This window comes from Sitophilus oryzae, unplaced genomic scaffold (genome assembly GCF_002938485.1).
Source record: "Sitophilus oryzae breed Bouriz unplaced genomic scaffold, Soryzae_2.0 scaffold_1297_pilon_pilon, whole genome shotgun sequence".
NCBI classification, from domain to species: domain Eukaryota; kingdom Metazoa; phylum Arthropoda; class Insecta; order Coleoptera; family Curculionidae; genus Sitophilus; species Sitophilus oryzae.
The window spans coordinates 5,995,442-6,014,127 of NW_022145945.1; the positions used below are offsets into that span (position 1 = coordinate 5,995,442).

Sequence of the window (18,686 nt, forward strand, 5' to 3'; positions counted from 1 at the left end):
CTCTCACATTTCTATGCCATATGTTATTATTGGTCGGATGCAGGTCTTTTATAAATTTTAGATTTGCTGTCTGTTCACATGAAGGGGTTTGTCCACACTATTTGCCTCAGACATTGCTCTATTTATCTGGCTTCTCAGTTCTTTCTCTGGATCATGGTAGTACAACATATCTATTCCTAGGTATCTGAACTGTGATGCTTGCTCAATAATTTCGTTTTCTACTACCAGTTTGCGTCTTACCTGCTTTTTAGAGAAAGTTAAGCATTTTTAAATACATATGAACTTTTATTGTTTTTGTTGTAACAGTGACAGGCTTCAGTTGTAAATTAAAAAAATAGTTTTGCTTACCAGTAGCTGATACACTATATACTTTTTTAAGATTAGAGTTTAATTTTTGACTAAATTTTCTGTCAAATTATCATCGATCCTTAGTATATGTTTTAGAAACAATTTCAATCATTGGAGATCGCTTTGTATCAAGTATAGTTCCTACCAATTAAACTTTTAGTCACGTGATTAAGCTTGAACGGCACAGCGTTGCCCACTTTTACATATTTTCTTCTAATCAAAATATTTTAGAAAACAAAAATAAATTAAGTATAAACATATAAACAGTTATTGTTTACATCAACAAAACTGATCTCCTTAACAGCACTTAAGGGACAAAAAGGCCATTACTACCTTTTTCGCGTTCAAAATATTCTTATAAAATTGCGATGAGTTTTTTGCAACGGCTATTAAGCTATCTTGTACACGTCGCACTAAAAGAGGCTCTAAAAAGAACAATGTTATGTGCAAGGTCTGCTAGTTAACATTTTTAAGCTTAAAGTATCACAGCACAATTCATTTAAACCAAAAACTCATAACTCGTAACAGAGCTACCACCTGAATCCCCAGAGGGAAATTTAAATTACAGGTAGTCAGTCTAACGCCGAATATGTCCATGTTGTCAACAATGAATTTACAAATCGCCACCCCTCGATTATGTAACTAAAAGTTTAATTGGTTTCGCTTAACAAATTTACGTAGATACACAATTCATAACAAATCAATTTTTATTAAATATATGACCTTCTTTATATATAGGAAATACTTTGTATAATATGTTTTGAAAATACTAAACCAAAACCAATAGAGAATGATAATAATATCCTGAAAAAGAACAAAAAATAAAGCAGAAAAATACACAACATATACAGACCAATGCACCTTAAATTTGAATGAGTTATTTGTTCCACAACACAATGCGGATTTACTGAACAACGTCCCCATAGTACTTTTTATAAAAGCACATGCTGAGAATATTTTTCCGTTATGCGAATAAAATAAAATCAGTTACAACTGGACTACGAATTACTTCCGAAAGGAAAATGAAAAAAATAACGAAAGCAGAGATTTTTTGTTTGGAATAAAGGAACAAAAAAAAACGTTCGATATCCCCTAATGACAAGAATCCGGCTCATATGTCTGGACTTAAAATTAATGATTGTGGAATTCGTCGGTGTTTTATCTGTCTGACACTGTTGGAGTCTTATTTCAGAGACTCCGAAATGAGGCTCTAACTTTTTTTGAAGTAATTATTATTAGTAGTCTTCTATAATAATTTTACTAATTCCAAATGACCTGGATAAGAAATTATCTATCATATACGAATACAGGGTTTCCCAGAAATACTTTAACTGTTAGTATAGTTTGACCATAGATAAATGAAACAAGTTTAGATTGGAAAGTGCCCATAAGGACAATGTAAACACTATTTGGCGCTATTCTCTCAACGGTCGCGACCTAGGCAGGGGCGGGAAAGTGAAATAGCAAAAGCGGTTCCACCTTTTCCACGGAAATTACAAATAATATAATTCCAGCCTCAGGCGCTTGGTGGTAGTGCAATTAATTTTTAGGTTGACAAGTTGCTACTAGTTATTGCCAGATGGCGTTAAATCAGAATTTTTTTGTAGTTTCCAACGGCCATTGTCATACTATTGTCAAATTCTCAAAAAATATTGTCGTTGTCATAGCGCCAATCATAATATTATCAAAACGTTTTTCAAGCTATAATTTGTTATGGGTATGTGTTTTAATTAGACAATTCCTTTTGTTTGTGGCCCTAAAAATTTAATGTAAGTCTTTTATTTTTGCCATCATTTAAGTACCTATTTATATTTACTCCATTTACAAAACTTTGGGCGTATTACGTTGGTCTTGTTTTATTATAATAAATGATGTTTAAATATTTGACTTATAAATAAAAACTTTAAATAATAAATGATATTTACACATGTTTGGCTTAAATTTTATTTAATAATTGTATAAATTATACTGTTAAATGTTATTTTTTACACATCACAACGATACTTGTTATTAGTATTGTTGAATTTGTGTAAAAAAATAATATTTAATAATCAAATGGAATTATTTTAGAGTAAAATTCAATAAATACGCTCATTTAAAAAGCCCGCGCTTCGATCCATTTAAAACAAGCCCTACTCAATAGATGACGCCACTTCTGTAGGACCATTTTTCAGTATGGCACAGTCCATTCTTTTTCTAGCTAGGTCTTTGGTCGCGACCCAAAGCTTTTGAAAATTTCGGAGCAGTTCGGCTTTTTCCGGAATTATATCGCCAAATATTATTTACTCAAATTTATTATTATTTTCTTTTATTTTTATAAATAAAATATAGTGTGTTGCATACAAGAAACTTTATTTTATATAAGGACATGTATGAAATACCTATGAAACATTGGAAACCGACGTTATGCCACGATCCACGATGGTTTTTGCAGTTCACAGTTTACAGCACAGCTTTTTAAGTTTTTAATGTCGCTTTTTCACAGTTTATCACGGGTTTCAGTAAGTAAATAAAACTTAAATTAAACTCATAAGATATAATAGCAATAATTACTCTGAAAATGGACGCTTTAAACATTTTTCAGGATTTTATCAATGAGAGCGGTTTAGATTTTGAAAGATTTTATAATTTTTGAAGATTCTGACCTAAATCTGACTTTAACAAGAGATTGCAATCGCTAAACCAGCGCCAGATCGCGTACAACGGTCGCGACCCAAAGCAATTTTGCGACCCAAAATTTTGACGGGCATTCCAGTCTAAATTTATTTCCTTTATCTATTTTCAAGATGAAACTTTTCTTGACAACATTCTGAGAATTCGAATAATGACAAGACAAGTGACATCTGTCTAAAGAAGACAGCGATTTAGAGTGACAACTTGGTTATGTAAAATTTAGAGTGACAATTTTGATTATGCAAAAGAAATACATATTCTGTGAGTTTACTGGTTGCCTAATGGTTAACATTAATTTAAAAATAAATCCCCAATATGAATAACGAATAAAACATTTAAAAAAAAACAGACCACAGACTACACAAAATTAATTGTAGGTTAGTAGCAGTTAGTATTAGTCTATAGATATAGTAGTATTTTGGTTTAATGGCCACAGCTATTCGGCCGGGTAATAGAATAATCGTTTTTTTAATAAAAATTAAAAAAACATTAAAGTAATTAATTTTAAATTATCAAAAAATAATCCTAAATAACTTAGATTGCATTTGAATGTATTTTGTGTCAAATACGGTGGCTCTCAAAATGTTGTCGACCTTTACTTTAATTGTAGAAACTAAAAATATAATAATATATAGGGTATTTCATTTAAAAATTAACTATTTGGGACTTGAGATACCATTTTTATCAAATTGGAAAATCGTTTTAAATTGTAGTCCTTCGACGATTCCACTATTCACAATTTCCAAAAATCTAATCATTTATCTACAATACTCGGTCTACGAATACCTTGAATAACTCTGTATAACTCTAACTTGGCCCGGAAGCGTGCACAATGTACCAGTATTGTGTAACAGCTCGATATATCAAAAAATAGAAAATGATTGGAAACCTCACCCTAATGGCATAATTCTCAGATACTCTAAATATATTTTCTAAAGGCAGTGGTTTCTTACATCGACATGAAGATCTATTATATCGAGCTCAAATCGATTTCAATATAGCTGATAAAGGACGAAGACGCATAATAGGAAATGATTTTGGTTGAAGGTTAATTTTCGGGATTTAAAATCTCTGGTTTGATTGAAATTGTTTGCAAACGTGTTTAGAGTATCCTTAGCTTAAAATAATAAAGCTTCATTCAAAATATCTCAATTAGTGGAATAAATTAGTAGTTTCAATTAGCGTAGAAGTTTGTTCCTTTAGTTTCAATGTAAGCATTCAGAATACCAAAATTAGTGGTAGATATTTTCAATTAGTAGTAAAAGTTAAGCTTCATTCAGAACCTGGCAATTAGTGGAATAAATTGGTGGTTTCAATTAGCGTAGAAGTTTGTTCTTTTAATTTCAATGTAAGCATTCAGAACGCCAAAATTAGTGGTAGACATTTTCAATTAGTAGAAAAAGTTAACAAACTTTTGACTTTTCCACTAATTATACTTCAAAATTTTCGAGGAATGTCATTTTGGCCTTTGATTATCATCAATCAAGATAAATTGTGGTTAAAAATCAAATGCTGATTGTTTTATAAGCTAAATATTAGGCTCTCTCTATGGATACAATTGACTACTACAAGCTGTTGCTAAGATATTCTATTAATTTTAATTGTGTTTTTTAGACATTTTGAATGATCGTAAACTAAAAAGTATAAAGTGTAATTGAAACCACTAATTTATTCCACTAAATGCGAGGTTCTGAATGAAGCGTTATCAAACTTTTAACTTTTCCGCTAATTATTGTACTTAAAAATTTATGACAAATGTCATTTTATCCTTTGACTAACTTCCGCCAAGAGAAATTGTGGTTAGAAATCAAAAGTTGATTGTTTTATAAGCTGAATATTAGCTTTCTCTATGGATACAACTGGCTAACTCAAGCTGTTGCTAGGATATTCTATTAATTTTAATTATTGCGTTTTTTAAATATTGTGAATTATCGTAAATTAAAAAGTATAAAGTGTAATTATTGAAACCACTAATTTATTCCATTAATTGAGAGGTTCTGAACGAAGCTTTAGGTTCGTACCTAAATTATATCGTAAAATAATAATAATCAAATTGTGTGAAAAAAACGTATTTCTGTTGATACATTACATCCAAATTTAATGAAATATTTTTTTAAGATAAACGTTAAAAACTTACCTTCTTTGCTACTATTTCCTTGATTTCCTGCACGTATGAGGGCTTTGTTTCTGCCTGCAAGTCGGGCATAGAACTACTGATCTGTATGGGTCCTGGCGGAGGCGCCTCGTCTTCCTCTTGCTGCTGTGGCTGCTTGAACAATTGGGGCGACTTGCTGCAAGTTTTTTCCCTCAACCACTTCCACGTGTCCGAGCACTGCTGACCTACAGTGGCTAAAATCACTGCTAAGATTGTAATTAAAAATATCGTTACCATAACATTGAGTTATATGATACACGTTTTGTACTCGAAAGTGCGAGTGTTTCGAACTTATATATGGTACATACCTGTTAGCCAGTCGTCATCATCTGAAAAAAATAATATACATTAAATATCTGTGAGATATATATATATATATATATATATATATATATATATATATATATATATATATATATATATATATATATATATATATATATATATATATATATATATATATATATATATATATATATATATATATATATATATATATATATATATATATATATATATATATATATATATATATATATATATATATATATATATATACAGGGTCTTTATTAAAAGTGGCACCTCTATAACTTTCTTATTTTTTCAGATAATGAAAATAAATTTGGTATGTTAGCACTGTGACATAAATCGGGCTTGATTGATGTATTCAATTATTTTCTGTCACTTCCAGTATCGCCGGATACGACTTAAACTAACCAATTTAACTCTTTCTGTTTCCTAGCCTACTATTATCATTTTTATACTTTATATCCTAAGGGGTAGCCTATCATGATTTGTTCTCTTAATATCTCCTGTTAGAAAGAAGACAGAAATTTGAGGTTTTTTCTGATATTTTGGAAATATTGCGCTCTATTGAACTGTAGAAAAGGAAATAAAACCTGCTATTTAAATGTTTTATGCAAAAGTTCAATATCTCTTATGATGTCAAACAGCGCCCTCTAGCTACCACGAAAAAATCTATAGAAACAAAATTTACACTGTAGATTATTAAGAAAGAAAAGTTGTTTTAAACGAGGGCAAATTTAAACTTCCCCCACCACTTTATTTTATGAGATAGAGCAAAATATGCTATATAAAAAATTACAAATTTTCCACAGATTATAATAGCAATATTTAAAATACCTGTTCACCTGCATCTTTTTGAGGAAAATTCTGTTTTATGATTGGCCATTACAGATGCCCTCCTAGTGGCCATTTTTTGAATTTGAAAACCATTTTCAGCGATTTTTCTTAGTCGATTTACTTATTACAGTTTTTTAACCAAAGTTATACGATAAGTACTTTCTGAGATACGGCCGGCGTCCATCTTAGTTGGCCACCCCCTACAGGGGGTGGCCCTACCTTCTTACAGTGCCATACTATATATAGAGCGTCGGCTACCTCTCGCATGTACTTGTGATGTGTGTCATCAGTGTTTCACAAGTACACGGGACCTACAGTTTATTACCGAATCCGAACGGCACTATTCGAGAGGCTGTACAAGGCAAATATACTCAAGGTGGTTTATTATTACTATTTAGATAAATAAATAAAGCGACCGTACTGGCAGGGGATCGAACGCAGTACCTTCCGCTCCGTAGATCGACACACTAACGCTGGAGCGATGGCCGGCCACACACACATCATAATTGGAAATGGTTAAATAAACCGAAAATGATGGTGATGAATTATTAATAGTCTCCTGTATACATCGTTTACATACCTTGGGAGAAGCAAGGTACAGAAATTTAGAATGGTAGTGTGGCTACGCACTAACGCTTCAACAGAATTATTTCAGAATTGTGAAAGTACATAATTAAGGCTGAGTCGATAATAAATAGTCGCCTGATGAAATGCAGGTTGCAGGATTCGAACCCACCACCATTGGTAGTCTAGGTCTGTACCTCAACGCTATCGGGCACCCTGGTTGGTAATTAAATTTATTTAAGCTTCTTGGCCGGCCGTAGCGCAAGCAGTAGTGTGTAGATGGGATGGTACTGGGTTCGATCTTCAGTACGGTCGTTTTATTTATTTAAATAAAAATATTTATTTATCTAAAGAGAGCGACCAGAAAGCCGCCATCTCAAGGAAGGCAATGGCAAACCATCTTAAGTATATTTGCCTTGAACAGCCTCTCAAATAGTGCCGTTCGGATTCGGCGATAAACTGTATGTCCCGTGTACTTGTAAAACACTGATGACACACATCACAGGTACATGCGAGAGGTAGCCGACGCGCAATGCTCTGTATAGAGTATGGCACTGTAAGAAGAAGAAGCTTCTGAGATTTTTGGTCTCATGATGAAAAGTGAATAAAATGCCGAAAAAATAAAGAAAAATAAGAATTTAACGTCCTGCTAGAGAAAAAAACTGGATCACCCTCTATTCTAACTAAACCACTCAACTTAAACGTATTATGTTTCTTCCGAGTGCTCCAAGTCAAAGGATGTAATTTAAGGCCAAGGTTGAGTTGATTTACGGCGACAGCAACCTTTTCTTTTTTCGCTACTTCGGTAATTTATTGTCGCTAAAGAGTTTCTAAAGAAATAAATTAAGATTTCCTTTCTAGTTTAACAAAAAATATATCAAAAACATTATTGAACCTTTATTAGAATTTTTCGAGAAGAATTTATATCGTGACTAGACAGAACAGCTAAAATGAAACTTTTATATTAAGCAACGAATGATTGATGTTATCCGAGCGTTCAAAACGGGTCGGTAAACATAATATAAGAAATAGAACAAAGCAGGCTGTAAAATAAAAAGAAAAATCTTGAAAGCGAACGTTTGAATAAACGATTTGGTAACATGATCTTTTCACATTGTTACAATAAAGTTTCTTTTTATATAAATGAAACCACTGAGGGGAAGTAGTATTGTCTATTTAAGAAAAAATAAGTATTGATTTTATCCGAGACACTGAGTTTTAAGACACTCACTATGCATACTACATTATCAGTTTTCCAATATTCATAGTCGAGTTGGGAGAGGAAAATATTACGATAAGCGGAGCGGATAGTCCGGTTTCACACATACCGACATAACCTTGTCAAGAGACCGATGCATCGATGTGATATGTAATAAATGGAATGCTTTTAACTAGGTCTTTTAATTCCTCGTGGGTACCATGCTGTAATTTTTGTGGTTCATCTGTTGCTAGGTGTCTTGACCATTACCACTTGACGGATTTGACTTTGTGGATGACATCTATTACCTGGGTCTTTTGTAGTATCCACTCTATTCTTTTACAGTCTCTCTTGGTTATTCCCAGCATATTTCATTCCATTGAGCGTTGTGCGACCTGTAGTTTTCTTATGATATTGTGACAAATCTTTTCGGATTAATCACTTGTATATGGGTAGCGTGACTATTTTATAATTATGAAAAAACAATTAAGTTGAGCGGAAGGCAAACTTGGATAAAAAGTACACCGACTCTTTGGAGCGTATGTTTAATGCTTTGTCTTAGTGCTGTTAGTCTCTCAAATCTATTATAACTTACCTTAATTGCGGCCCGACCTCTATCTGTAAATATGTAGCTCATTTCTCGAGAATTTTCGGGACTGCTCTGGAGATATTCTGCCCGTTCATAAGGATCTTATTTATATAATTTTAAAACACTCTTATTTTTTTTACTATAGAAATAAAACTGCCGAGTTTTTAGAAAACATTTAAATTTAATATTAAAAAGAAAATAAAGAACAAATAAAAAATATATATATGATCGAAATTACTTGTTATTACTAAAAATGGAAAAGAGATGGAAAAATACAAGAAAATTGTCTGGTGTCTGCTTTGTTGAAAAATCTGATAATTACATAATCAATTGAACCTTCATTACTAAATCTTACTACAACACATTAAAATAATTTTAGAGAAGAAGATTAAAAACATTTGACAAAAGGACATAAAAAAATACTATTAGTAGACACCAGACTTAAAAACTACAGGGGGTCACATCGTGAACCTTACCGAGCTTCGCGAACCCGAGGGAGAACCGTCTCTTTTAGAAACTTAAACCGAACTAACTTTTCTGCCTAAAAACAGCCCCGAGGTTGCAACATTACAGGGTTGAAGGGTGGTGCATTCGGTACTTCGCCAATAGGATCATCCCTAAAGGTACTGTTCTTTGCTTGATTGGTCAGCTTGACACCACCCTTCAAACCAAATTGGTTCGACCTCCCGCTGTTAGATGGCAGTACTATGACCATTTTACGTATTCAATTCTCGTTTATGTCTAGATACGTGCTTTCCTAAAGTTCCCAGATCCTTTACAAACATCCGGCGATAGTTACATGTTATCAAGGGTGGTTATTGGTTTTACAATGTCCCAGCGTTTTTTCTAAGGTCTATCTTTACAATTTTCTGTTTACTTCTAAGTTCTACAGTTTATTTGCTTTGCCCTTCTATAAGTTTGGGAATTTAAAAATAGTCACGTTTGAAAGATGTTTGTTTTATTACTTTCTGTTAAAAGACCCTCTCCCGAAACTAATAACCGAAAACATCGACTTGAACGTAAAGGACATAGGAAATTATCTGTTAATCATATAAATAATAATATAAAGGAAATAATCTGTTACAATATCCGTTTTAAGTGTCCAGGTTTCGCATGCATAGGTTATGACTGGTAGTACACATTGGTCGAATGTTTTCTTCTTTAGATAGAGTAGCATTTTAGATTTGAATATGATTGAGTTTCTTTCATAAGTATTCCATGCTAACTTAATTCTGTGGATTTCTGGTAGTAGAGATCCCGAGCTGTGTATTAGTTGTCCCAAATATATATTTTCTTTTACTATTTCCAGTGTTGTATTATTTATTAGAATGTCTAAAGAATTATTACGTTATAATTTATAATTTACGAATTACTACGTATGAAAGTTAATTTCATTTATTTGTCTGACAATGCGGGAAAACCATAAATCTAATTTAAATAAATCAAATTCCAAACTCATTTTTAACAAGTTAAATGGAAAAATAAACAAGCTGCGTCAATTTTGAAAAATAAACCAACTGTTAATCCTCATGGTAATTTATTTCAACTCCGGTTTATCATTGAGTTTTTACGCTTATATCAACGAATAATATTATGATATTTGATCATATATTATTTGTTATATCGGTGTATGTTTTGAATATTTTCAGTTTAAAATATAAAATTGTAAATACAGATTTATTTACTGACCTCTATAATGTGGAATGTTTACTCTTAATTTTTATGGATAATGGTTATAAAAAAAATAAAATCAAGACATACAGAACAATATATGTTTCAAAAAATGTTTATACCTCCGTGGCGAATTCATTTTTTTTTCGCGACTTTCAAATTAATATGGATATAGTACAAAATATTACATTTTTTTTCTTTATTTGTGAATTTGGCTATATTGTTTTTGTGGATATAGAACACGCTAATTTTGCATTAAAAAAATGGTTTATGTAACTCATTTTACCCCAAAAGTAGATATAGAACAACCTAATTCTAGGGTGATAAAAATCCTATAGGTATTTCACCACTGTAAGAAAATCTACAAAATAAAATAGTTATTTTTTGTAAACACTGCTGGCGTTAATCCAACAGAAAGTAATTGTCAGCAGTGGTTTACCAATAAACAAATTTGGCTAACGGACAAAAAAATGCTTAACGTTTCGGGAAGTACATCTCTATCCGTTGTCGGAAGCAAAAAAACACAAAGAACCAAGAAAAAAAAATTAAAATATCTAAATGCAACTATTCGAGAACACTTTAGTTTTTTTCAAACAGATACATCTATAAAAACCGTTGACGTTCTGTTAAAATAACATTATATTAAGTTAAACTTTAAAATTAACAATTACTACCTAATAACAATTACTTAATAAGGTAAAACAAAAAAGCTTCGAACTTCCTGTATGATTATTTTTTAACTTGTTTTTAATTTTTACTTATGTTCTGTTCTTTAAAATCAAAGAAGCGATTGCCATACATTACTAGCCTTTACAGATACATGAACAATACGTTTATTTTTATTAGATTGTATTAAAAAAGCCCCTTTTATCTTTCTTTCAGAGGCTACCGCTTCTTTCAATATAATTTTTGCGTTGGTAAAATCTACATTCATGAATGCTGATAAATCTTAGATTTGTATAAATCGCCCTTTCTTAAATAATCTTTATGTTCTTTAATTCGAACATTTAACATATGTTTCATTCTACTTCAATTAAAATCTCTAACTTTTAGTCTAAGAGCTAGCAACGTTTTCGAGAAAGTATTTTAAGACGTCTGGCTCTTTGATATATCTTTTACTATGCCATATCTTTAACCAAGAAAACAACCCCAATATGGAAGCACTCAACATAATACCTCAGTATAACAGCCTCGATGTACTAGACATTCCAATAACAGTACAGGAAATAACGGACTCCATAAAACAGCTTAAAAACAACAAATCAGCTGGCTGTGACGCGATTCCGGCGGAAATCTATAAGTGTGCAAGTAAAGAACTTATTGGTCATCTTAAGGCTCTCTTTGATGTCATATGGGAAAGCGGAGAGGTACCTCAGGACTTTTGCAACGCGAATATAGTGAATATATTTAAGAACAAAAGAAGTGCATCAGACTGCGGAAACTACCGAGGAATTTTACTACTGGCTATCGGAGGAAAAATTCTTACAAAAATTATGTCAAACCGCCTGCACCCACATATAGAAAAAATCCTCCCAGAATCGCAAACGTATTCTCCATCCGGCAACTACAGGAAAAAGTAAAAGAGCAGCAGTATAAACTTTACGTTGCATTCATTGATCTAACATAAGCCTTCGACTCTGTGAACAGAGATGCACTTTGGGCAATTATGAAAAAGTTCGGAGTACCCATTCAATTTTGTTAGAGTGTGTAAAAGTCTCCATAACAACAACAAATCAAAAGTGTCATATCATGGATCACTGAACGATCCCTTTCTAACAAACACAGGCATTAGGCAGGGATGTGTCTTAGCGCCTCTCCTATTCAATATATTCATGGCAGCGCTCTCCACTATCATATCAAAAAATCTCTGCTTTACGGTGAGCTTGTAGACGGTAAGAGGAGGCCGGGTGGACAACTCAAAAGGTTTAAGGATATTTTCCACGAAAACTTAAAGGGAATTAACAAGCAGAATGAGTGGGAAGAGGCAGCTCACAATAGAACGGAATGGAGAAGAATTGTAAAGTCAGTTAAGAGCGACAACCAAAAAGTAAAGAGGCAACAAAGCAATGAGATTTTTGAATGTCTGGAGTGCGGTAGACAGATAACATCACGTATTGGGCTTTTCAGTCACAGAAAAGCTCATGAAAGAAAACGCCTTGCGTAACCATCTTCTGATGCGTGTCAAATACTCGTCAGCGAGTAATGGCGGTATGATATGGTATGGTATTCGAACTCTGAATCTTCGGTTCGTGGTCGGAAGCTCTACGCACTGCGCTATGGAGACATGTTCGATTTATGTTCAATACTAGAATTTATAGGACTAAATTAATAAAAAATATAGGATCTTCTTTCGATGCGCAGTAGTGAACGCAACGGGTATCGGCAGCCAGACGGGCCGTATGCTGTTCCAGAGAGCTGTAATGCTCTTTCCAGCGGTTTCTGATTTACTCTTCCTCTTTTAGAAGTTCGCCATTTTGTGCCATGATTGGGCATCTTGCCTTCTTAGTTGGACCGTATACTTCTTTTACAGCCTCGAAGAATTTACGATAGTCGTGATGCGTGGCATACTCCTGAATCTGACTAGCTTTTTGCGACCACCAGTTATCCTTTAGCTGGCGCAGGTTTCTTCGGAGCGTGTTGTTGGCTGCCTTAAAGTTGGCTGCCTTAAAGTTGGCTGCCTTAAAGTTGTCTGCTATTCTTGGATTGTGTGGATTTGCGGTGACGGCTTGATGTGCTCTATGCTTTTGTTCCAACAAAGCCTGTATATGCGGTTGATTTTCGTTAAACCAATCTGGTTGTTTCTTTTTGTTGGATTTTTCCAGTGCTGCTTCGCTGGTTTTGTGAATCGCGTCTCTTAGTTGTGTCCAGCCATGTTCAGCATCCACGATTGAGATTGAAGTTATCGGTGGAAGTGATTCTTTGATGGCTTCCCGGAGGGCGTCGGCGGTATCGTTGTTCTCTAGACCCCGTACGTTCAATCTGGTCATGTAGCTTTGCTTTTTACAGTGTGGATGTTTGGGTTTTAACTGGATCTTCATTTTTGAGATTAAAGGTCGGTGGTCAGTGCCACATTCGGCATCTACTCTGGCTTTTGTGAGACTGACATCTTTTAGGTGCGTCCTTCGAACGATTACGTGGTCCAATTGGTGCCAATGGCCTGATCTCGGATGTTTCCAGGTACCTTTAAATTTGTCCTTCAGCATGAACCACGTATTGGTGATGCAAAGATTATACTCTGTGCATGTTGTTAATAAGCGTTTACCATTGCTATTTACGTTTCCCATTCCATGTTTTCCCAATACGTCAGGCCATATTTCCTGTTGTTTGCCGACACGGGCATTAAAGTCACCTAGCAAAATGATTCGTTCGTGCTTTTGAATTTGTTGGAGTATATTTTGCAGAGCTTGGTATAATTTATCCTTATCCTCAATTTCAATCAATCCTCACTTATCCTTTGTCTAGGGTAAGAGCGTAGACACTTATGATGTTGACGTGAATTTTGTCTGATATGGGGTACCTTAGGGTCATAAGACGTTCGGAGACACCAATAGGTACCTCTGTTAATTTGGTGGCGATTTCGTTTTTGATTGCAAAGCCTACGCCATGAATTCTCCTGTGTGTTGCCGGGTGACCCTTCCAAAAGAAGGTGTAATGCTCCTCAGTGAGACTACCTTCATCCGCAAAACGGGTTTCGCTAAGAGCGGCAACATCTATATTTAGTCGGTGGAGTTCCTGTGAGACCAGTGCTGTTCTTCTCTCTGGTCGATTGGAGTTTGTCCTGTCCAGTAGAGTGCGGACGTTCCACGCCGCAAACGTGAAACATTGACGATGTTTAGTTCTCCGATGATACGCTCGAGTAGGCACCCCCTCCCGGAGATCCGATCGAGGGGGTATTTTACCTCCGGACGATGATTTTGTCCTACTCGAATGTTCCATCTTTGATGAGTGTAAGCTGCGTAAAAAGGTTAAACTGTGACGGTTACGCTGCAACTGTAGCACGGGATGGCTATGGGACAGTGAGGACTGCGACGATAGTTCCCTTGTGCTACGTTCTCGGCCGGCTAGGAGTAGTTAACTACTCCTCTTCCCCCTTCCCCAGAAAGATGGTAGGCCTGAGTTCTATAATGATATACCGCCTATACTCGGTCGTCAGAGCCTCGTTTGTTTAAACAGGGTGCACCACGTGAAGGTGAGGTTGACTTTTGGATAAGCTAGGCTATATGTATCGCTTCAATACCCCTTGCACCCCAGAGTTCGAATCCGGGTCAGGTCAAAGACTTTTATTTTATTTTCGTTGATATTCTGATAGTAAAGTATTAAAAATTAACTATGGTGATTCAAAAACAAATATTTAAAACTTTACTATCAAAATATAAACGAAAATAAAATAAAAAAGTCTTTGACCTGACCCGGATTCGAACTCTGAATCATTGGTTCGTGGTCGGAAACTCTACGCACTGCGCTATGGAGACATGTTCGATTAATATTCAATGCTAGAATTTAAAGGACTAATAAAAATATAGGATCTTCTTTCAATGCGCAGTAGAGAACGCAACGTTTACCGGCAGCCAGACGGCCGCATGCTGTTCTATAGTAAGCATAGTAAAAGATAGATCAAAGAGCCAGACGTCTTAAAATACTTGTTTTTCCGACGTTGCTAGCTCTCGTACTATTTGTTTGAAAAAATTTAGTGTTCTAATCTGAATTAGTTTGATAACCGTATAAATTATTTATAAATAAAGAAAAGTTTTCCTACTTAATAAATTGCATATAATTGATCTGCATAAAAATGCTTCATAAAAAAATTAATGAATATCTATAAACAGGTCCCTTTAAATTGAAAATTAGTAAGATATAAAAGTGATATAAATCGTATAAATCAAAGCTTCTATTCAGAGAACAATCAAATGGTTTTATGATTGTCATAAAAGCTATCGTAAAAATACAAAATTGTAGGCGAAGTGTAATTTTGAGGTAAATTGCAATTTAAAAGTTTACGGGACTGCTCAAGAAGCAACAGTTTAATAAAAAATTTATTGTATGAAAAAGTTTCACATAAAAATGGACGTAAAACTTCAAAATTGCAATTTAGATTTATTATGTTTTTATTTTCATATTAATTTGATTATTATGGTTGCAGAACTCTTGATAACGTTTTTATTCTTTTTCTTTCTATATTTTTAAATAAGTCTTTTAATATTATTTGTTTGGTGGTGTTAGCTAAAATTTTTATATAGTGATATTCAATAATTTAATTATTAACTAATTTGTTAAAGTATTTGTATTTGTTAAAGTACAAATGAACAGATGAATGAATGACAACAGATTGTGTTAACTAAATACAAGTATTATAATTGTTACGCTTTGTTTTTCTATTTTTTATTAATTATTATTCTTTTATATGTTGTTAATTAAATATATTAAATGAAATAAAATATGGAAAAATCAAAAAACAGCTGCTTTGTATTACACAACGAGTAACAAATTTACCTAATATTAATATCAATTATAAAATTAATTTATATCAAAACCAATAATTTAATACTAAATCTGACTTGAAAAGCATCAAGCGAATTTCATACCCAACAACAGCTGCTTATTGTACAGGCATTTGAATTTTAATTATTATAAATTGTGTTTTAATCTAACAACACTTTATCACAATTTAAAACAAATTCGTATAACATTATTTTTAATAATAAAGGTTTTTTAAATACTATTTATTCAGCAGTTTTTAAATGTTTAATAATTTATTTGTAATGCTAATTTAAGATATTTTAATAATTAACTTTGTAAATATAAAAAATAAATTATAAAAGAAATATTTCTGCAAAAGTTTTAGTTAAATGTATTTTTTTTAAATATTGTTTAAATACATAAAAATATATGTATAAATGCCAAATAAAAGTATAAATTATTTTGAATTGCCTAGATTAAGATTATTAAAGATTTAAACTAAAAGAGAGTAAAAAGAAAAAAAAAGAAAAATGTATATTATCGATTGCCTTAAAGCGTTGTATTTCAAGGGCACAAATCGAAGTAAACAACTGTTGATGCATTCAACAGTGCTTTTGTTAGAGTTTCAGACTAGTTCAGTTATACCACTATTATGATTATATAAGCAAACAAAACTAAACTAGAACTAATTTTGAATGATATAACAGTTTATACGGCTAAGCTCATATTATTAAGCTCAAACATTTTATCTAAATTTTATTGTAAGTAATACGAAATATGAAACTAAATGTTTTGTAAAATATGTTTATCCGTTTCTCAGTTTTATTAATAATCTTATTAATAATTTATATATTATCAGAAGAATTTTTCTCTATTATTTTTTCTTCTTTTTTGTGTTTTATTGCTATTAAATACAACTTAATAATTAGATAGAGATTTATTATTTTAAAAAATATTTATTTTCGTTGCTTGTTTTTATTTTACTTTAATTGCAAATTTTAGTTTTTAAAATTAATTAATTTTATTAATTAGTTTTTAAAAGTTGCAATTAAAATAAAAGAGAAGGAAGCAGCGCGAATAAATATTTTAAAAATAATTTCATCTCTAGATTTTTAAATTAATTATTTACTTTTTAAAATTTGCAATTGAAATAAAATAAAAGGAATCATCTAATTATTTTAAAATTTACTAAGGAAATTTAAAAGTATATAATAAAATTAATAAATAAATAAGTCAGTTCAAATTAAAATAAGTAATAAAAATAAATATTTTCCAAAACCTGTTTAGACATATCTCAGTTCTATTAATAATTTTAGTAATAGCTCAACAAGAGAAGAAAGAAAAAAAGCGAGAACTAAAAATGTACAATTAAAAAAATAATAAAAGGTAACGATAATAAATATTTTCTAAACTTTAATAATAAATTAAATTAAAATAAAGCAATTAGTATACCGGGTGTGGCTCACCCCTATAACTTTTTTATTCTTTCTGATAATAAAACGAGATTTGGTATGTTAGTATATTACATAAATTAGGATTTATTGATGTACTCAATTGATTTTTGTCACTTCCTGTTTCACCAGAAATGACCACAACTTTTGATTAAGTTATTCCTCACAGTTATAACAATAATTTTAGTAAAATTAAGAGAGCAAAAAAATAAAAATAACAGAAATTAAAAACTAAAAATTTACAATTAAATTGAAAATAAAAAAGAAGCAGCGAGAACAAATATTTTCTAAAATAATTTAATCTGTATAATTATTGAGTTGTATTTAGTAGCCATAAAAGTACAACAAAGCAATTAAAAAAAATCTACAACTTAATTTATTAATTATTTTCAACTTACTTTGCGTATTATCTACTTAATCAGTTGTATTTAATAACCGCAAAACCATAAGAACAACTAATAAAAAATATAAGCAAAATATTAAGTAAAAATTCACAATTTTAAAATTAAAATCAAATAAATAGAAGCAACGAGAATAAATATTTTCTAAAATAATTTAACATATCTAATTATAGAGTTGTATTTAGTAGCCATAAAACTACAACAAAGAAATTAAAAAAAAAATAATAGAAAAAAATCTAAATCTGAATTTATTAATTATTTTCAACTTATATTGCGTATTATCTAATTGTTCAATTGTATTTAATAATCGCAATAACCCAAAGAATAACTAATAACAAATATAAGCAAAATATGAATTAAAAATTTACAATTAAAATGAAACAAAAAAAGCAACGAGAATAAACATTTTCTAAAATAATTTAATCTGATCTAATTATTGAGTGGTATTTAGTAGCCATAAAAACACAACAAAAAAAAATTAAAAAAAACAAAAATAATAGAAAAAAAATTCTAAACCTTAATTTATTATTTATTTTCAACCTACTTTGCGTATTATCTAATTATTTCAGTTGTATATAATATTCCCAATAACCGAAAGAAACGAAAAAATATAATTATAATATATTTTTTAAACGTTATTATTTTATTTGTTATTTTTAACTTACTTTGCTGCTTGTTCTCGTCAGCCGTCGCAGCCGCGCTGTCGAAAGTTTTGCCGCTGTTGTTTACACTCTCTCCTTCCTTGGGCACTTCGCGCCTGTTCATCGACTGAGCGAACATCGCGAACTATGCGAAAACCGCGCCAACGGCCGCCACCGTCTCCGAATTGCACGGCGCCGTGACGTAGCCGACGATCTCGCTTTCGATTGGCCAGGTTCAATGTCAGAGCGGCGAGCCGGCCTCTCCCCCACCACTACGCGGCGCCCCGCTTAGTGCCGTTGTTCGCGGTGGCGGCTGGGTTAAGGCCAAGCAACAAGGTGTAGGGTAGGTGAATCGGCAGCAGCGGATGCAGCCGCGGACCGTTGGCACAATGGAA

At 32.2% G+C, this 18,686-nt stretch overlaps 1 protein-coding gene across 4 annotated transcripts in view; it reads right to left on the bottom strand.

Moving 5' to 3' along the window:
* LOC115874656 (synaptotagmin-10-like) overlaps positions 1–18,419 on the bottom strand; it is an 80,586-nt gene extending 62,167 nt beyond the window's left edge. The window contains exons 1-3 of one of the 4 annotated variants that reach the window (XM_030889873.1): positions 18,316–18,419; positions 5,485–5,505; positions 5,159–5,361 (exon numbers count right to left, since the gene is read on the bottom strand). In XM_030889873.1, the coding sequence (XP_030745733.1) occupies positions 5,159–5,361; positions 5,485–5,505; positions 18,316–18,415 (324 nt within the window). In that variant the 5' untranslated portion in view covers positions 18,416–18,419. Of the gene's footprint in view, positions 1–5,158; positions 5,383–5,484; positions 5,506–18,315 lie in introns of all 4 variants that reach the window. The other 3 variants (XM_030889872.1, XM_030889871.1, XM_030889870.1) reach the window with 3 other exon arrangements.
* Between the last annotated feature and the right edge of the window lie 267 nt (positions 18,420–18,686).